This window comes from Marmota monax, unplaced genomic scaffold (genome assembly GCF_021218885.2).
Source record: "Marmota monax isolate L192 unplaced genomic scaffold, Marmota_monax_Labrador192_F-V1.1 WCK01_AAM20220418_F8-fsc00097, whole genome shotgun sequence".
NCBI lineage: Eukaryota > Metazoa > Chordata > Mammalia > Rodentia > Sciuridae > Marmota > Marmota monax.
This window is the reverse complement of record NW_026694162.1, coordinates 5,456,580-5,476,952: the sequence shown is the minus strand read 5'-3', so window position 1 is coordinate 5,476,952 and position 20,373 is coordinate 5,456,580. Positions and strand designations below refer to the sequence as shown.

At 42.2% G+C, this 20,373-nt stretch overlaps 1 protein-coding gene across 6 annotated transcripts in view; it reads right to left on the bottom strand.

Moving 5' to 3' along the window:
- The window catches only part of Mcc (MCC regulator of WNT signaling pathway), a 466,079-nt gene that overhangs the window by 6,840 nt on the left and 438,866 nt on the right, over nucleotides 1-20,373 (bottom strand). For all 6 annotated transcript variants that reach the window (XM_058585985.1, XM_058585986.1, XM_058585987.1 and 3 more), the window contains 2 exons: nucleotides 17,941-18,041; nucleotides 143-265 (listed from right to left, as the gene is read on the bottom strand). In XM_058585985.1, the coding sequence (XP_058441968.1) occupies nucleotides 143-265; nucleotides 17,941-18,041 (224 nt within the window). The remainder of the gene's footprint in view (nucleotides 1-142; nucleotides 266-17,940; nucleotides 18,042-20,373) is intronic.

Sequence of the window (20,373 nt, the reverse complement as noted above, 5' to 3'; positions counted from 1 at the left end):
GCTGCTTTCAGGAAGAGTGGGTGATGACTCCCCACTGTCTATAGTTGCTTCCCAGGAGTTCCAGAGTGGCCATCCCTGGTAAGACATGACCTTGAGGTGGGCTTGGTCTAAGTGTCACAAGGATGTACAGGGGTGTTTTTACCTGTTGGCACGCTTTAAGTCATTAACAAACTCTGCTGACTGCTGATGTCGAATTTCGCTGCTCTTTGTGAGTCTTTCCAAGGCACTCACCAGCTCTTGAACTCTGGCCTTCAACTTCTTTTCTCTGTATCCAGGAGAGAGAGAGCACATGCCATGAATAGCTTGAGATGACAGTGGAGGTGCTGCTCCCTCTGAGGTGTGATGGGAAAGACAGAGACATGTTGCTTGCCAAGTCACAAGGCCAGGGCATGGAGAGTGAAGAGGGTTCAGCAGAGCCAGCATGAATGCCTCATCACTGCATTTTCAAGGGGAATTAGAGCCTGTTTAGTAGGTGCCCATAGAGATCTTAAGTATGTTTCAAAGGAACAAGACAGGAATTTCTACTACTGGCATATCAGGTTCTTGGCCATGAGTGCAGCTTGACCACAAATCCATCTTGGTCTCCACACCCATTTTTTCCAACTGTTCTAAGTAGCTGCAGAACCACTCAGGGATTCAAGATAGAAACCTCTGTCTTACCTGGATTGCCTACCTTAGACAATCTCCCTACTCGAACCAACACATCCTACCTACCTCAAAACCAAAAACCAAAACAAACGGTGCTAGTGGAAAAAGGAATAGAAATTATACTGTTCTCATTTTAAAGATGCCTTTATTTTCCATAAACTGAAGTTCTACTGGACTTCATTTGACTCCCTCGATTCTATGCTGAAGTGGCTTAAAAGTTCCATGGGTTCTGCACAACTGTAGTAAACCGTGCTAGAGGAGTCAGTGAAAGATGGTTTTTAGAGTCCAGTTAGTTTACTGCCTTCCTCTAATTCCCACAGGAATTAGAGGAATTTCCAGGCAGGAAAACAATTACCACCTTCCCTGACATTGAGTGCATAGGGCTGCTCTGGGTCATAACAAAACTCACCACAATCTACTAGGTTAGCTTCGGCACCGAGCACCATGCCTCCACGGCAGCTTCTAGTGATGGTCCAGACTGATTCAGAACTCAAAAAATTATTTGGGAAGCCAGGATTTAGGGAAGGAATTCCTCTAAAAAGCACCATATGTGAGGTGCTTTTCATTCAGCTTGGTTCATTTGTATGCCAATTTGGTAGTCCCTAGCAAACATGTCCTTGACTAAGCAATGTGATTTCTATGATTATCTCACAGAGTAAATATGATTGTAGGCACATAAATTAAAGCTAGATTCACTTAAGCTTTGGTTACAATAATTAACAAAGTGAAACACTTAAGGGATTGGTTAAATTAAGGTACATATATGCTACTGAAATGGGCTGCTTTAAAAAAAATACATGTTAACCAAGTGTGGTGGCGCATGCCTGTAAATCCCAGCAGCTTGGGAGGCTGAGGCAGGAGGATCACGAGTTCAAAGCCAGCCTCAGCAAAAAAACATGGCACTAAGCAACTCAGTAAGACCCTGTCTAAATAAAATACAAAGTAGGGCTGGGGATATGGCTCAGTGATTGAGTGTTCCCGAGTTCAAACCCTGGTACTTTAAAATGCAGGTTGACTATATTATGTGAGAAGAGTAAATTCTATAGAATATTTTGTAAAAACAACTAGAAATCTGAATGAATATTTGCTACATTGTAACAAACTACATTGTATGGAATTTAATAATGGTTAACTCACAAGAATGAAATGCCAGAAGGCTTTCATTTATACTTACTTTTGCACTGCAGTGCTTGAAATTTGTATGCTTTCCCTATAGTATGTGAGTTAATCACAGTCGTGCTTCTTGTAGGAGTGGGATGGAGAGGCAACTGCACAATGAAAGACTCTGAGGAGCCCAGATGGTCCAGACCCTGCTTCTCCCTGGTTTCTCCAGTGTATATAATCTTTCAACATTTCTGGAGCTACTATAAGGGGAAAATCCTCAAACTGATGAGTGAAGGAGAGAAGTGCAACACAAATACCCAGGCCTGCTTTTGTGAGAGGTAGGAGGGGGTTGAGATCTGTAAGGGAAGCTTGCTAGCCAGTTCACAGTGCATGGCTTATTCTTCAATAAGTCCTCTCACCTTCCTTAGCTATTCTGGAAGGCCTAAGGGCTGGTAGGAGCCTTGCTGCTCTGCAGCTGTCCTCTTGAGGAATGTTTTTTTTTTTTTTTTTCCTGGGCCCCAGCAGCCACCAGATCGCCAAATCTGGTTGCATTTCCCACTGGAATCAGAGGGTGGCAGCATTTCCTACCAGAAGTGAGAAAGTATTGCCAGGAGGTTCCCTTTCTCCTTCCCTCCCCAAGGTTTCCTCATAGCTTTCCAAGCAGTCCACCAGCTAAGGCAAGGATAGAGAGTGCCAGGCCCCCACCCTACCCCTGTCCTTCCGTCTGCCTAAAAAAATAGGGTAGAGTTATTCTATATTTTGTCTCTGTTCTGATTCCTTTATCTTCCATTCTACAGTTGATTAACTATACAAAGGAAAAAATCAAATTATGAAGAGAACTAAAAATGTGACCATGAATTCAAATTGAGAACAACAAAATTTTACCCAGAGCAAGCCCATCCCCTAACTTTCCCATTTCTTCCAATGCCCCTGAAGACTTAAGGACATGCAAATTCTAGCCCTACCACAAACAAACGGCTTTTTTCACCCCAGCATTCAGGTCCACCATGGACTGGAACAGAAGGAAATTTCCAGACCTGGAAAGCTCTAAAAGCTAACAGAATCCCAGAAAGGCAGGAGAGGATCTCTGATCCTGCCCAACCCCAGCTGGGGCTACTGCCCAATGTGCTCAGAACAGGATGGCAGAGGGGAGTACAAACCCCAGCAAGAATTATGTCGCTGTTTTAAAGATGCAAAAGAACTAGGCCAAATCCCAAACCTGCGATCAGGGTTGCTTTACCTGTTTTCATTCATTTGGCTGAAGTAGACCCTGCAGTAATAAGAGGCATGACTTCATCACTCACCTAGATCTAAACTGAAGTAGCAACTTCCTAGACTTGCAGATCTAATAGTATGCAATAATACAGCCTCTAGGCTCAAGTGGCTTTCTGAGACCCGATTAGGGGGATGGGGGTTGAACTGAATAAATATATGCCGAAAGTGTAAAATACACACTGGAATTTGAAGCCTCAATGAAATTCCTCACTAATACTTTTTAAAATATTGGTTACATATTGAAATTTTTGTTTTGTTTTTTTATGATACTAGGGATTGTTCCAAGGGCAAGCATTCTACCACTAAGCTTATGACCCCAGCCTGAAATATTTTATATTGGGCTCGATATGCTATTAAATTACAATCAGGAACTTTTTTTTTTAAAGGGGGGAGTGCTGGGTCTTGAGCCCAGGGCCTCACACATGCTAGGCAAGCACTATATCATAGCCCTATTGTTATTATTACTTTGTATTTTGTGGAATCTAAACAATGTAAAATCATCCTGAGTCTCAAATGGAAGTCATACATATATCAGAGGATAGCACTGCTCTAAAGCATTTGTTTAAAGGGATATCATCAAGTCATTTCCCCAGGTTCTGTTTCATTAGGTTTGGGTGAGACGGAAATTGCAGTTCATGAGGTGCTCCAGGTGATCCATGATTAGGCAACTTTGGGAAACTAATACAGTAGAAAGAGGTTCTTCACCTTGATCTGAAGACAAACTCCGTGTGCTCCTGAGACTCCCTGATTTTCATGATACATGCAAAATCGTAGTATGGGCATTCCTTAGTCCTTGAGTAGACAGCTTTCCTCATTCTCAAGTGATATCTTGGGAAATGCTAAAAACCACAGCTTGCCAATTCAAGTCACTTTGAAACCTCAACCATTCATGTCCTGTTTTGGTTTCTAATTTAATTTACTTGGCCTTCAGTTAAGAATTTATGTGGTTTGTATACATAAGATAGTAAGGTTGCCAGGATTGGTAGCAGCAGCAGGGATGACACTCAGCCTCCAGGGTCTGCTGGTGGCAGTGGCCTCAGGAGGTACAGTGGCTGGTGGACAGTGGAGTTGGGGATTGAACGTAGCACTTTGAACATGTTGAGTGTGTGCTCTGAAGCCAAGCTAAGCCCCTAGGCTGGGGCACGTATAAAGAGAAAGTAGCTCACTAACTCAGTTACCTGTTGTAACTGTTTCAGTAGGTGCTAGATACCTGTCCCAATAAAAGAACAACTTTCAACATAGAAATGCAGATGACAAGGCCATAAAATGCCTCTATAAAAGTTCACATCTTCCCAACAAATAAACCCAAAGACACTGAAGTGGAGAAAATGTTGGGTAAATAATTTAAAAATTGTTTGTTAAAATAATCAACAAATTAAAAGCCCTAAAAGAAGAAAATGCAGAATATGAAAGAGCATTTCAATAGTGAGATAGAGAAATCTTGGAGCCTGTAACCCCAGCAGCTTGGGAGGTTGAGGCCAGAGGACTGAGTTGAAAGTCAGCCTTAACAACTTAGTAAGGCCCTAAGCAACTTAGCAAGACCCTGTCTCTAATTAAAATTAAAATATAAAAAAGTCTGGGGGGTGGCTCAGAGGTTAAGTAAAAAAAAATAATAATAATAATCTTGGAAATGCAAAACCCAATTAGCCAAATAAAAAACTTAGTGGGTGTCTCTCAGAAGAAAGAATGTCAAGGCTGGAAGATAAAGTGCAGGAAGTAGAATACTTAGTAATAAAGGTGGGGTGGGGAGAGAAAGAAGAGACTATAAACAGAAAGTACAACATTAAAAAGCTGTGTAACTTGTAGTTGTACTGCTAACAAAGCAGGACAACATTAAAAAGCAAAACTTAAGAATCAGGCCTTGAAGAAGAAGGGGAAATACAAACTAATGGCATATTTTACATATTCAATAAAGTAATAGCAGAAATTTTTCTTAGGAAGGAGATGGACATACAGGTACTGGGAACATTTAGAACTCCAAATAGGACCAGAAAAGAACTCCATGACATATTATAGTTGAAATGCCAAAAATTCAGAACGATTTTAAAAAACTGCAGGAAAAAAGTACCAAATCACTTATAGAGGAAAACATCCGAACAACAGATTTTTTAGTAGAAACTTTAAAGGCTAGGACAGCATAAAATAATGTTATTTCAAGCTGGGCTGGGGGGTGGCACTGCCAACCTAGATTACTACACCCAGCAAAGCCTTCTTTCAGAATTAAAAACAAATAAAAATCTTCCAAGATGCATAAACTAAAGGAATTCATGACCACTAAAACCAGCGTTGCAGGAGATATTCAAAGGAACCCTACACACAAAAGAGGAAGATAAAAATAACCAAGAAAGCATAGGAAGAATAAGCCACAGTAGAAAAATAAGCAAATGAGAAAAGGAAATCAAACATAAGAATTAAAACAAAATGACAGAAAGTAACACATACCTCTCTACAATAACACTGAATAGAAATGATCTTAATTCTCTAATTAAAAGATATAGATTGGAAATTTGGATTAAAAAATAATATCCAATATTATGTTGCCTCCAAGAAACACACCTTACAAAGGCATTCACAGATTCAAAGGATGGATAGTGATATTCGTTGTGAATGGAATCCAAAAGCAAGCAGAAGTGGACACTTTTCTATACACCAATAATAAATCTGTTAAAAATGAAAATTTCTATTCACTTCAGGCAAAGCAACTTAAAACCAAAATTAAGAGAGACAAAGAATGTCATTACTTATTGGTAATGGCCCAATGAGAAGACATAACAACTGTACTTATGCTCTGAAAGCTGGGGACACCCAATTTCATGAAACAAACATTGCTAGATATAAAGGGACTGATAGACTCCCCATTATAGTAATAGTGGGGATTTTTTTTTTAAGAGAGAAAGAGGGAGAGAAATTTTAATATTTATTTTTTAGTTTTCGGCAGACACAACATCTTTATTTGTATGTGGTGCTGAGGATCGAACCCAGGCTTGAGCCACATCCCCAGCCCCATTATAGTGGAGATTTTAATAGCCAGATCATCCAAACAGAATCAATTAAGAAATATCAGATTTAGACCTTTCTGTGGATTAAATGGATTTAACAGAAATCTATAGAATATTTTATCCAACCCTAAATGCACTTTCAGTCACTCATGAAACTTCCTCCAAAACAGATCATACATTAGTCCATAAAGCAAGTCTTAGGAAAGAAAGAAAAAGAATCTTTTGCATTTTTCAGCTCATAGTGGAATGAAATCACATATTGATAGCAAGAAAAACTACAGAAACTACACAGATACATGGAGACTAAACAAAATACTTTTGAATGATGAGTTCTTTGTTGAAGAAATTAAAGGTGAAGTTTTTAAAAAATATCTAGGATAAAAACAAAAGGTTGAAATACAACATACCAAAATCTCTAGGATGTAGCACATGCAGTGGTAGGAGGGAAGTTTGTAAGTGTCTAAAATAAACAAATGCATATCTCAAACAATACATCATAAGGTCTTAGGAAAACAAGAACAAACCAATCCTAAAACCAGTAGAAGGAAGAAATATTAGAGGTGAAATTAATGAAATAGAAACAAAAAGAATAATACAAAGGAGTAATAAAACAGTTGGTTCTTTAAAGAAGTAAACTGATTGATAAACTCCTAGCCAAACTAACTAAAAGACCCAAATTTATAATCAGATGCAAAAATGGGGACATTACTAAAAACATAACTGAAATCCTGAGGATCATTAGGGAATATCTTGAAAACTTATGTTCCAATAAATTGTATTCTCTATAAAAGGAATGGGCAAATTTCTAGACATATAACCTACCAAAACTGAGAAAGTCAAACAGACCAATGGCAAGCAATGAGATTGAAGCAGTAATAAAAAGCCTCCCAACAAAGAAAAGGCCACAACCTAACAGACTGACAGCTGGATTTTACCAGATCTTTAATGAATAACTAATGTCAATACTCCTTAAATTACCCCTTGAAACTGGAAGAAGTAAAAGCTTCCAAACTCACTCTATGAAGCCTGTATCACTCTGTTACCAACACTGGGTAAAGATACTTTTAGGAAAGAAAACTATAGACTAATATCATTGATGAACATAGACACGAAAACCTTCAATAAAATATTAGTAAATCAAATTAAACCACACATTAAAAAGATTATATACCATGATCCAGTTGGCTTTACCCCAGGAATGCAAAGATGGTTCAACATACACCAATCAATAAACATAACACTCCACATAAATAGAACCAAGGACAAAAAGTCACATGATCAATTCAGTGGATAAAGAAACACTTCTGACAGAATCCAACACTCTGCATGATAAAAACCCTGAAGAAACTAGGAATTTACTTTAACATCATAAAGACCATATATGACAAACTGAAAGCCAATGACATTACTGAGTAGGGAAAATCTGAAAGTATTTTCATTGGTATCGGTAACAAGACAAGGATGTCCACTCTCATCACTTCTGTTCAATATAGTAGTTGAAATTTTAGCCAGCACTATTAGGCAAGAGGAAGAAAGATAATAAATAGGAAAGGAAGAAATCAAACCATTTCTATTTGCCTGTGATATGATCTTATTCTTAGAAGGCCCTAAAAGTTTGAATAGAAGACATTTAGAGATGATAAATTCAACAAAATGGCAGGGTAAAAAAAATCAACAAAAATAAATTACTTTTCTCTACACCAATAATAAATCTGTTGAGAAAGAAATCAGATAAACAGTCTCATTCACAAGAACTTCCAAAGCAATAAATAAATGCATAGGAATAAACTTAACCAAAGATGTAAAAGACTTCTATGATGAAAATTATAGAACTCTAAAGAAAGAAAATGAACACTACAAAAATGGAAAAAATACTCATGTTCATAAAAAGGAAGAATTAATAGTTAAATGTCCAATTACCAGAAGCAATCAATCTAGAGTTCAATGAAATTCCTGTCAAAATACCCATGATGTTCTTCATAAAACTAGGAAAAAAAAAATCCTGAATTCATATGGAGGAACAAAAGACCCAGAATAGTCAAGTTATGGAATTGGCCTAGCTGTTCCTCAATACGGCTGGATAGCGTCTACACACACACACACACACACACAAACACCCGTATATATTTTATATATGTGTGTATATAATACATATGTATATAATGGAGTTTTAGTCAGCCATAAAGAAGAATGAAATTGTGTCATTTGCAGGAAAACGAATGGAACTGGAGACTATAATTATGAGCAAAAAAGTCAGAAGAAAAGTATTTTTTTCTCATATTGGAAGCTAGAAGGAAAAAAACAACAACAAAAAAAAGGGACTCCATGAAATCCGAAGGAAGACCAATTGGGTTGAGGAAGGGGATCAGGGGAAAGGACAATGTATAGGGGAGGCACTGGGGAGTGAAACTGGATCAAATTATGTTTTTGCTTTTTTTAATTAAAACAGTTTTAAGCAGTGGAATGTTAGAATGTTCACATTCACAGGGGCTGTGAGTGGCAGCCTCGTGGTGGGAGTTACCAAGAAAACCAAACCCAAGTGGCCTGCCATTCTGCTGCATGGGAAACAGCTAAGCAGGCAGGACTCTGAAGCAGTGCTTATCAGACTGGAAGGAGGGCTTTGTGGGCAAGCAGTCAGGAGGTTGGGTTCTCCCTAAAATGAAAAGGCCAGCACCAGCATTTTATGATTAGAGAAAGTCACCAGGGCTAGTCAGTGCCCAGTCCTGATGAGGTGCTGAGTGGCTGTGCAGCAGGCCAGGAAACCTTTTAGAAGAGCTGTAATCAGACCAAACCGCAGGGAGTCACAGCCACACCGCCACACAGCCTGGAATTTCTTAGCAATTGCTAATTATATGGAATTAGTCACTGAGAGAATTGTCTGAAAATGTGGTTCCTTTCTCCCTCACCTTCCATTTACTCTTTAGCCCCAAATGGGGTTCTGTTCCACTGAAAGGGCTCACTAAGGTCACCAGTGATCTCTGGGTTGCCACCTCCAGCAGTCGCTCTGTCATTTTGTTAACCTGTAAGGGCATCTGCATGGCTGACCACTCCCTCTTCCTTGACCATCCTTTACTGGTAATCAGTGTGAGGCCCCAGTACCTGGATATCATCTTACTTTACTGTCTATTCCTTCAGTTGTCCCCTTCTACAATGACTCCTTTATATTGTACCTCTAAATCCTGGGAGTTATTTAGGACTTAGGCTTGTACCCGATTTTATATCTTACCCTTTCTTTAATTCTGTCCATTTCCATTTATTTTCCTGAAACTATATGCTAGAAACCTCCACATCTTTATCTCCAGCCTTCTCTCAAATCTCTATGAGAGTCCATTTGATACCTCCAGTTAGCAGGCATCTTCCATTTAACATGTCCGCAGCAAACTTTTGAAATGACACCCTAATCCACCCTTCTATGTCAGCAAATGGCAACCCCATTCACCCGGTTATTTACATTGTCTCGAAGTCACCTCTTAAGCCCTCTCTTCCTCTCATCCCCCTTCATCCCTTCAATATACATCCTGCCTACAAAATCTTGTCTTCAGGCCCTTTCTGCCCCAACCACATGTCTGTGCTGGATAACCAACACAGCCAGCTGACTGGTTTCTCTGTTTGCATCCCTCTGATCTGGTTTTCACACAGCAGACAGGCTATTTTTTAATGTGATAAATCAAATGATAATACTGCCATTCTACTTGCACAGAGAATAGCATCTGAGGTCTCACCTCCATCTAGAAGGTTCTGATTGACCTAACTCCTGCTTACCTGGGATAGCCTTCCACCCCTCTGCTCCTTCTCTTTTTCCTGTCAGTTTAAACAGTACTTCTCAGAGATGCTAACCTGACCATTTGCTGAGACAAATGCCCCAGAGTTAGAACATTACCGTACCTTGTCATTTCCTTCATATTATTCATTGCAAATGATGTTTCCATTATTGAAAGAAAAAAAAACCCAGAGTGACTGTATCCCTTCACCATCTTTATTTCCTTTATGGTAATCAGCACAATATATAACCGTTTATTTTGTAGACTAGCCATGTAGAAAGTTGTAGACAACTTTCTCAAATCCTTTACAAGGATGAAGTCATTCAATCCTCACAACAGTCTTTAAGGTCAGGTCTACTATTATGCTAGTTTTCTAATGGAGGAACCTGAGCCACAGTTAATAGTCTTATCCACCAGGAACTGTAGAATTGGAGTCCACACCCACGGGTCTGTCTGCAGAGCTTAGACACTTAAGCATCTCACTGAAGTATCTTGTGACTCGTAAAGGGAACAGAGCATTAGATAAACAAGATCTCTGGTTAAGAGCACAGGCCTGTGGAACTAGGATTAAGTGTCCCCAGATAATGATGCTCTGCAGCTATTATGTTTAAGCATGACTGCACTTTGCCAGGAGTAGCAGCAAGAGGATGATAGCAGCAAACGTTTTTACCCAGACATTCCTAGGAATATGTTTTATGTCCAGGAAATGCACCTGGAGCCCTCACAGGTCCACCGCCACCTTTTCCCATGGCTGCTGTGTGTTCTGGTGCTCCCAACCACTCTGCCTTTATGGGGGTCCCAGATGAGGCTGCCTTCTCAGCTTTTGGGGCACTGGGGACAATGACAAAGTAAAAGAAATCTCAATCCCTCAAGCAACACCCACCTCAATCCTTTGAGTGATCCTCAATGTTTACCTGTGCCCTTCTAAGCACCCCGGCTTTGGGGTCAATAATTTATTTCTGAGATAATGAACCCCCGGGGACGCACTTTGTATCCCCATTAACATCTTACAGACCCATGTGGGTTTGTGGAATTCTAGGCACAACTTCCTATGCTTGCTTGCTATTTTAAATCATCCAGATATGAAGAATCAGCAAGTACAAGTTTAATAAATCAGCACCTTCTAAAATAATGGTCCTCCTAATAAAATGGCAAAACTTCTGCTACTTGTTTGTGCAGGGGGACTCCCTTTGTAGGAGCGCTCCACCAGTTCCTTTTTCATGTCGCCCCATCCCACTGTATGACTTAAAACATTATTCATGCATAGCTGCTGACATAGGTTGACATCTTTTTTTCTCCCTTATGGCCAAATGTTGGTTCCTAAAAGCCCCCTGGAAGACTCTTTGAACCAAGCAGATGATTTTGCAACTCAGACATGGAATTTTAGCTCTGAGGAGTCTTCCTGGAATATTTGAAGTCACCAATAGGACTAGAAGTCAAGCTCTTTTACTCGGACTTTCCTAGGAACAGGTCTTGTGTCCAGAAAATGCACCCGAAGCTCTCACAGGCCCACCACCGCCTTTTCCCATGACTGCTATTGTGCTCTGATGCTCCCAACCATTCTGCCTTTATGGTCCCAGGAGAGCCGCCTTCTCTCTGAGCCTGCAGCCAAATACTCTGCAGGCAACTAATAGGTAGTCAGTTCCACTGCGGATTCAGAGGAAAACGGGAAAATACACAATGGAGGTGACCAATGGAAACTTGAGGAAAGTGAGGACTCTGATTAAAAGGTGAGGAGAGGTCCACAAGTGACAGGGAGAGAGAGAGAGCGAGGGCTTGCTCTTGGGAAGATGAATTGTTTGGAGTAGGTGGTTATAAATTGCACATAGGGGAATCATTTGAAACATGGACTAGGAAATTGCATTAGGAACCTATGGATGAGCTTGAATGCTATACATCATCACCATACTCTGGTGGTCACGCTGAAGGTAATTATGCCCATCAGAAGTGAACATTAAGATGTTTTGGTGGCAGGACACACAGAGACCAACAGCAGAATGACCCATCAGTACCACAGCCCTAGGAGTTCTGAGAAGCTAAGGGCCAAACTCGGGAGAAGACAGACAGTACAAATGGGAAGGAATAAAAAAAGACGTTCAGGGAAGAAACACTGACTTCCAAGTTGCACTTGGAACCACGGGATCATTAGGACAGCAGGTTAATATACATATGAATTCTGAGGAAGAGGCCATTGTCATAGGGCAGGAGGTAACAGATTTGAATTCTTGGCCATGCTGTGCTTTCAGGCTCTAGCATGATCTTTGGGGGTAAACAGTCAGGATGAGGCTGACGGAATTTAGGGACCATGTGGAAGGAACAGAGTCATCCGAGTTGCAGTCGTGTACCTGGCTGAGGAAGCCAAACAGCTGGCCTCGAAGAGATTATTCTGAGTGGACCTGACCCACTTAGGTGAACCTTTTAAAGGGCCTAGGTTCTTCCTGGGAAAAGACTTAAATTGGGAGAAGGATTTGAAGCGAGGGAAGTTTTCCCTGGTGGATTTGAAGATGGAGGGGATCATGAGAAGGACTGAGAGGCCTTCTAGGAGCTGAGAGTTCCCTGCCCAACAGACAGCCAGAAAACCAAACTCAGCATTCCAGCTGCAGGAAGCTGGATTCTGCCTTGGAGCAGAATGGGCCCAGAAACAGGATCTCCCTAGATTCTTTAGATGTGAACACAGCCCTGGCCGACTTGACAGGACAGGGCACCTTCACTGCAGCCTTGCCAGGCCCCAAACAGGGAAGCCAGTCATGCTGGCCCCAGAACAAGTGGGTCTTGTTTTAAGTCACTTTTGTGCTTATTTGTTATGTAGCAACAGGAAACTGTCACAGGGTAGCCGTCATATTTTTCATAAGGTTACTTCTTGTCCCTGTAAGAGTCTCCCCTTTGTTGGTTCATTCTCAGGGGCACATGAATATGCTCTAATGTCTCCTTTCTTAAAAGAAAGAAAGAAAGATCCCACTGCCTGAATAGTGTTAAGTAACTAACTGTGTCTTAGAAGATAGTTCCTAGGGGCTGGGGTTGTGGCTCAGTGGTAGAGCACTCACCTAGCATGTGTGAGGCTCTGGGTTCAATCCTCAGCACCACATAAAAATAGATAAATAAAACAAAGGTATTGTGTCCACTTACAATTAAAAAAATATTTTAAAAGAAGAAGATAGTTCCTTCCTTAGAAGCACTTTCTTTTCTTGGCTCTCCTCCCTCCCCTGATAATGTTGTCTTCAAGCTCAGCCATCTGGAGTCCCTCCATCATGGGTAAACTGTGAGGTGGTACAGATCTAGGGATGAGGGACAATTTGGGGGACAGTCCCACCGTGTGTCATTGAGCCCTTAGGCTAAGTCTCATGTGCCTGCCCCTTCCTGCATGGCTACCTGCACTCTACTTCAAGTCATATCAAGCCCTTCCAAATCTGGTCTCTGTGACACGTTGATAAACAGGACCCACCTGCCACTGTAACTGTCCTTACAGGGATTTGTCATGCAGTGTTCTCTCCAAACAGTGTTGACTCCCTTGCTTATTAGCCATCAGAGAGAGAGAAAAGGAAGCCTACATGCCCCTCCTTTGGAGGAGTTGGGTGCATCCTGTTACTGAACAGTGGCTCTGCAATTGTTGAGTGTCTTCACTTACATTTAACAGAACCATCTGCACACACACAAACACAGAGGGCTCCTGGTAGGTGTGTGACTAAATGAGCACAGCCTCCTGTGGGGGCAGTGTACCAACTTCTAAAGTAATGTGTCAGCTGGAGCCAGGTCCTGATCTGGGAGCTGACCTCTGCCCTGCTTCAGGGTCAAGTGAAAGGGCAATGCACACGAGTCACTCACTCCCTATATCCCAGCGTTCAGGAAACAGCTTCCCTCCTTTGAATCAGCATTTACTATGTCAGCATATGGCACTGCTTCACTTACCTGTACATTTGAGGTAGTCTGCCTCTCCCTTAGCACCTCACTTGGACTCACCATCAGTAGACGGACACATGATCGTGTACCAGGAACACAGAGGTCCCCATTGTCCCAGACCAGTGCACACTATGGAGGGTAGACTGTGAGGCTTAGCTTGCTCTAATCTGCAAGTTAACCTGGCTCTGTCTGCACATGTGAAGTGCAGAGGGTCCCCCAGAGAATGCAGAGGCACAAGATTGCCACTGTCTCACTGTGACCTTGGGAAATCACTCAGCCTCGCTGTACCCATCTCACGCCCAGATCATATGGAGAGCAGCACCTGCTTCCCGGCTGCCTCCCAAGACCATGACAGAGATGAAACTGCTTCACTCAGCTGTGCCCAGGTCCTGAGGGCAGGCTGCACAGACACCATGTAAGTACAAAGAAAAGTCATCTCTGAAAATCCCTTTATGCAGCTGCCATTTTCTACTTCACTTCTTTGCTGGAAAGATCGATCAAATTTTATTAGAACCTGTAGGATCCTAGTAAAGAGAGGAATCTGAGAAGGACTGGAGAAGGGTCGTGGCACATAGCCTGTGCAGATGAGCAAACCAACCTACCCTGACAAGAAAACACCTCCTGTGCAAGACTAGAAGCCTGGTCATCCAGATGGGGTTTTATGGCCATACTGGAGCCAATAAACCACATTAAATGTTCATGGAAGTGGAGGGAATGGAATCAGACCAGATGGGAATTACACAGTAAATGCGGGATTGCACTAAGTGCTGGTTTTGTTCCAAAAATGAAGACAGTTAGGAGAAGACTCAGCAAGCAAAAAGGGCCGGTACTGGGTGACAAGGGCCCAATTACAGCTGAAGCCTGGCTGGAAAAGGGGAGACTAAGTTGGTACAGGGCATTAACCTAGAACCAGTGACTCCCATGTCACAGAACCTTCCTTGGGATGGCTGGATTTCCTCAAGAAAGGATCATTACTTACTGAACTTCTTTTTCCTCTTGTTTATGCCTGCTCTTCTCAATTTGGATGCCTGGGCCCACAGCTTTGGTGTCTGAAGTGATCCTTCAAGGGAGGAATACTTCTGAAATTGCTAGCAAGATTCCCCAACTGGCTTCAGCCACTAGCCCAACAGTCTTAATAGCTTCAAAAGAGGTGTTAAGTTTCCATTTGACTTTTTTTTTTTTTTTTTTTAAACCCGTTACCAGGAATTGAACCCTAGCACATGGTAGGCAAGTGCTCCACCACTGAGCTACATCCCTAGTCGTTTTGGTTTTATATTTGAGACAGAGTCTTGCTAAGTTGCCCAGGCTGGCCTGGAATCTATGGTCCTGCTTCAGCCTCTAGTAGCTGGGATTACAGACCTGTGCCTCACTGCCTGGCTTCTATTTGAGTTTTAAAAATAAAAACATCCCCAAAACCTCAGCCCTCAGGTGCCTGTATTATACACTTTCATGAAATGATCATTCCAGCTTCTAAGCTATATTTACAGTATAATTATGTTATTTTCCTTTCTTCTCAAGCTCTGTGGGTTCTTTCTTGGCTCCATCTATCTGGGTCTTGATTAGAAATCCATGCTAACCAACTTAAGGCTGGTTATTGGAAATCCATTGTGACTGACAGAATAAATGAAATCTCTTTATGTTTAGTCAGCACAACCTGCATCCTACTTGTGCCAGTAAAGGCCTCTGGGGCTTGAGGAATTTCAGAAAATTCAGGGGCTTAGCTTACAGATAAAATATCCAAATGGCTCCCTGTTGGCATCAGAGAGCGGGTTTTCATCCCAGGTCTCTGGCACAGGCAAGTCATTAGAATTTGCTCAGGCATTTTCCTCTGCTGCTTCTCTTCTTGCCCCAAGAAGAGCAATTACAATTGAAACACATGACCAGAGGTGCTGTCAAAGTAAGAACAGAGCTATCACAACTTGAAGGAAAGACCAAGAGTAATGGGGAGTGCATCAGGAAGGTGCTGAGGTTCCCCAGGAGGCAGCCTTCAACCCGCCATTATCTGGGAGGCTATGCTATAAAATAAACAGCCCTGACTATATCACGTTAGCAGATAGGGTACACTGTAGCCATCTCCTCCCACCCCAAATCCCCAGAAATGATGGGAAAGATGTATTTTACAACTCCCTAAAGTAAGTAAGTAAGGTTCCCGTATAACAGAAACCACGGGCAATTGTGAAAAATGAAAGGCAGATGTTTTATTCTTTCTGAAAGAAGAAACCACAACTCTGAATGCACACAGAAAAAAAGCTGCTGCCAAAGAAAGAGGGGATTCAGAGATACTCTCTATGGGGAGCAGGAGGAGACCAGATGCTTGGGTCAGATCTGCAGGCTTGATAGTGGTTATCAGCCAGGAGGAAGAGAAATACCAGAAGACGAGCTTCTGATACACTCAGCCAACAACACTTCATAGGACCTGGCCACGTGTCAGGAAGGAGGCCATGGTAAGCAGATGTCGTACTCACAAACAGGCCACAGGGAATTTCAAGTGTGAGATGAACACACAAACCAGATCCACCAAGAAGTTAAGGAAAGGCAACACCCAAAGTCACAGTACTCAATACAAAAAGAATTTACATGAGAGGAAACTGAGTTTACATAGCAGACACACCAAGATTTAAGAATAATAGCCAGTTGTGGCTAAGGTAGGAGGATCCCGGGTTCAAAGCCAGCCTCAGCAATTTAGCAAGGCTATAAGCAACCTAGTGAAATCCTGTCTCAAAATTTAAAAAAATTTTAAGAAGGGCTGGGGATGTAGCTCAGTAGTTAAGTGCCCTTGGGTTTAATCCCTGGTACCAAAATAGTAACAATAATAAGTATAATGAATATCCTTAGATGCAAGAGGACAATATTATTTAATTTTAAAAAAGAGATGACTTTATCACCAAAATAAAATAAAATAAAATAAAAAACATATAGCCCAAACACCACCATGGACATAACTAAAGACTAAACTAGTGATCTGGAAAACTGAGCTAAAGAATCACTCTATGAAATGCCACAAATATCCCATAAATATGTACAACTGCTGTGTGTCCATTAAACTATATGTATGTATGTATGTATATATGTAGACATACAAAATCTCTCTAGAACTGTAACTCTCTGAAAGAATAGTCAATAGCCATATGCAGCTACTGAGTACTTAAAAAAATGTTGGCTAGTCTGAACTTGGGATTTTTTTTTTTTTTTCTGATATCGGGGTTTGAACCCAGAGGGCTTAATGACTGAGCACATCTCCAGCCCTTGTTTATATTTTATTTAGAGTCAGGGTCTCACTGAGTTGCTTAGGGCCTTGCTTTTGCTGAGGCTGGCTTTGAACTCGAGATCCTCCTGCCTCAGCCTTCAGAGCCACTGGAATTACAGTGTGCCACCATGCCCAGCTGTACTTAGGATTTAATGTAATACATAAAGTACATATCTGGTTGAAATGATATTTTTAATACATTGGGCTAAATGTGTTCTTTTGTAGTTGGACACGATAACTTTTATTTATGTGGTGCTGAGGATCGAACCCAGGGGCCTTGCACATGCAAGGCGAGCACTCTACCGCTAAGCCATAACCCCAGCCCCTAAATGTGTTTTTAAAATGAATTTCACCTGTTAATTTTTTTTTTCATGTGGTTACCAGAAAATTAAAAATTACATGTGTGGTTCATATTACATGGACAGTGCTGCTATGGAACCCAAAGCAAAAAGCAACAGTAAATATGAAAAGTTAGGATATAGAAGATACAGCTGGATGAACTCTATCTGCCTCTCCTTGCAAAAGAAGAAAAAGAAGGTAGGAGAAGACACACTGAAATAACAGGGAAATTTCCCAGGACTGAATAAATACATGAGGCCCCTCACTGAAAAGGGCCACCAGTGCTGAGGGAAAACAGTGCCACTAAAGGTGGCATGCAGGTAAGGGTGCCTGTTTTCATGTCACTATGGGTGTACATCATCCCAAAGGTTCTAGCCACTGCAAACAACCTAACAGCAAAGGAAAGGAAGAGACATCTTTTTATCTGCAGATGGGATAACTGCCTGCATGACTCCCCTCCACCCACCACTCTGCTTTTGAAAGGCCTAGCACAAACTTGGCTTCTCCATTTCTGGCTTCCAAGGCCTGGGCAAAAGTAGAACATAACTAGCACTTTCTCTCCAGGCAGTCCCGTGTGATCAGGAAGAACTGACATGAGCAGCCAAGAGAGCCCAGAACTACGTCTTCATCTGTGGGATAAGTCACAACGGGGACGTGGAAGGGTGCTTACCGACGGATGGCGTTGGCGAACTCCGCAGCCAGCTCGCTCTCACTGCATGTTGTCCTTAGTTCAGCCAGTGACAGAGCTGGGGAGGCAGCATCAGCACATTCCTGAGGACAGCAAACACATTCTTGTCAGGGCTGAAACCAAGCCTGAGAGCACCTGGAACTCAAATCTGCTGCAGAGCATGTAGGATGAACAGCGTGGGGCTGGTAGCCTCAGATCGGGGTGTAGGGGAAAGCCTGGCAGCAAACCATAGGCAGCCCCCTCTGCTCCCAGACCTCCGATTACCTTTGCAGGCTGCTTGGCCCCAGCCATAATGACCCCCAGTGTTCTGAGAGCCCACTGGGGTCTAAGCCCACCACATACATTCACTCATGGAGTCCTCATTAGGACCCTCTGACGAAGGTACTACTGTTATCCTCACTTTACCAAAAGGAAAATCGTCACAGAGAGATCACACTGCCCTGTCACCAGCCAGGAGATGGCAGCTCTAGGACTTAAATCCAGGCTGTCTGGCTTCAGATGAGTCTCTTCAAATAAGCAATACTTATGAATATCCTAGTTGCCCCATCCTACTTCTCCTGGGGAGAAAGCCAGTCTTCTCTAGATTTAGGAGCTTTACTGGGTTCCAAGTAATCATCTGGAAAACTCAAGAAAGGAGAAGAATAAATGCACCCCATGCACCTCACCTTCCCTCATGTAGTATTATCAGACAGGGACTGTGTATCATTTGAGGTGAATTCTCCCCTTTTGCAGCTGAGAAACATAAGAAGCTAGAATTCCTGAATCCCAGAGGTAAGACTTCACAAGCAGCAAGCATGCCCGTGTGACTGTTCTACTTTACAAACAGAGCTGCAGTGACACTGCATAATGAGGTGGCCATTGGGAAGGAACTCATCAGATGATGTGCTCAATAGACATCTGTTCTGAGGGTCTATCATGCTCCAGGCCACAGAATAAAAAGCCTGTGATCTGTTGCAGGAGATGGAATGTAAACAGAAAATTCTATCACTGTGGGATGAATCCAGTGCTGCAAGTCCAGATGACAGAAGCCACCCTTTTTCTCAGCCTACTCTCACAGAGAAACAATACCTACCCTGAGGGATCCTGGGCAGCAGCACACCCAACACCTGAACGCTCTTCTCTCTGGTGTGCCCTCTACCTGGGCTTGCTCCTGTCCATCTAGCTGTCCTCACAGAGCCAAGCCTGCCCACAGCAGCCAACGGCATCTGTGAGATCCCATAATACCCTTGCTTTTTGTACATCCAATCTCTGATGTTGACATTCCACACGACTCCTTAAAGACAGGGACTGCCTCGTCTCACAGTGCCTCTCGCTGAATTTATGTGGTAATGCCTGTTGTGTGTGGACAAGGACTGCAAAAACAGAACGCCACTAGGAATGGATTTTGGACCCAGTTTATTAGCTGGAGGGAAGTTTTTAAACAAGCAGGGATATCCACCCAATGGAACAAGAGTGGATGTTCTAGACCCAAATGTGGCCCACCCACCACCCGGTTATATACAGCCCACGGGTAGAGACTGGTTTTTCTTTCCTAAAAGTCATTGACAAAAAGTCAAATGAAGAATATTTTGTGATGGCAGACATTGCATGAAATTCAGATTTCAGTGTCCATCAAGAAAGCATTAATAACAACAGCCACACCCACTGGTGTCCCTAGGAGGGCAGGGACATGACCCACAACCCTAAAATATTTACTATCTGCTCCTTTCCAGAAAAGTTTGCAGATCCCTGCTCTAGATCGTCGGCCTCATCTCCAGCAAATAAGACCAACAAAGAAGACTAGCCCAGAGGGGAGATTTTATTGAAATAGTAAATAGAAACAATATTTGAAAATAGAGTAGGCTGATTATCAAATATTAGATCTATTTACTAAGTGAATTTCCTAACACTTATGAGGGTACATGGGAACCCTCATAAAGCATCTTACTATAATGTTAAAAAAAAATCATCTGGCCTTCTCTATTAGAGAAATTTCTATATTTTGAAGTACTCCACCAAACACAGTGCTTCCCCCAGTCAAAATAAATACCAAGTATTAGGAGACAATGCTTAGCTCAGGGGGCCTTTGGCAGGAGCCTGGTGAGTCCATCCCCACCATATCCTCAGAACACACACAGACTAGAGCTCTGTCTCTCAGGCTCAGTCCCCAGTTGACCACTAACAAACTTGAAAACCTATTAAAGATTTTGAGGGTGTTTTATGGGACAGAAAATACGATCATATGACTTGCACCATGTAGGGTGCTGCCCACCCCACCCCCAACATGACTCCCCAAGCTCTGGTTCACTTGCCAGTGTCTTTTCCAAAGCTCATACTGTATCACATCACTCCCTGCAGACAGACTCTTCCATGGTTCCTCACTGTCCTCAGGAGAACATGGCTGGCTGACCCCTCCACCATCGGTTTCTCTTTTCT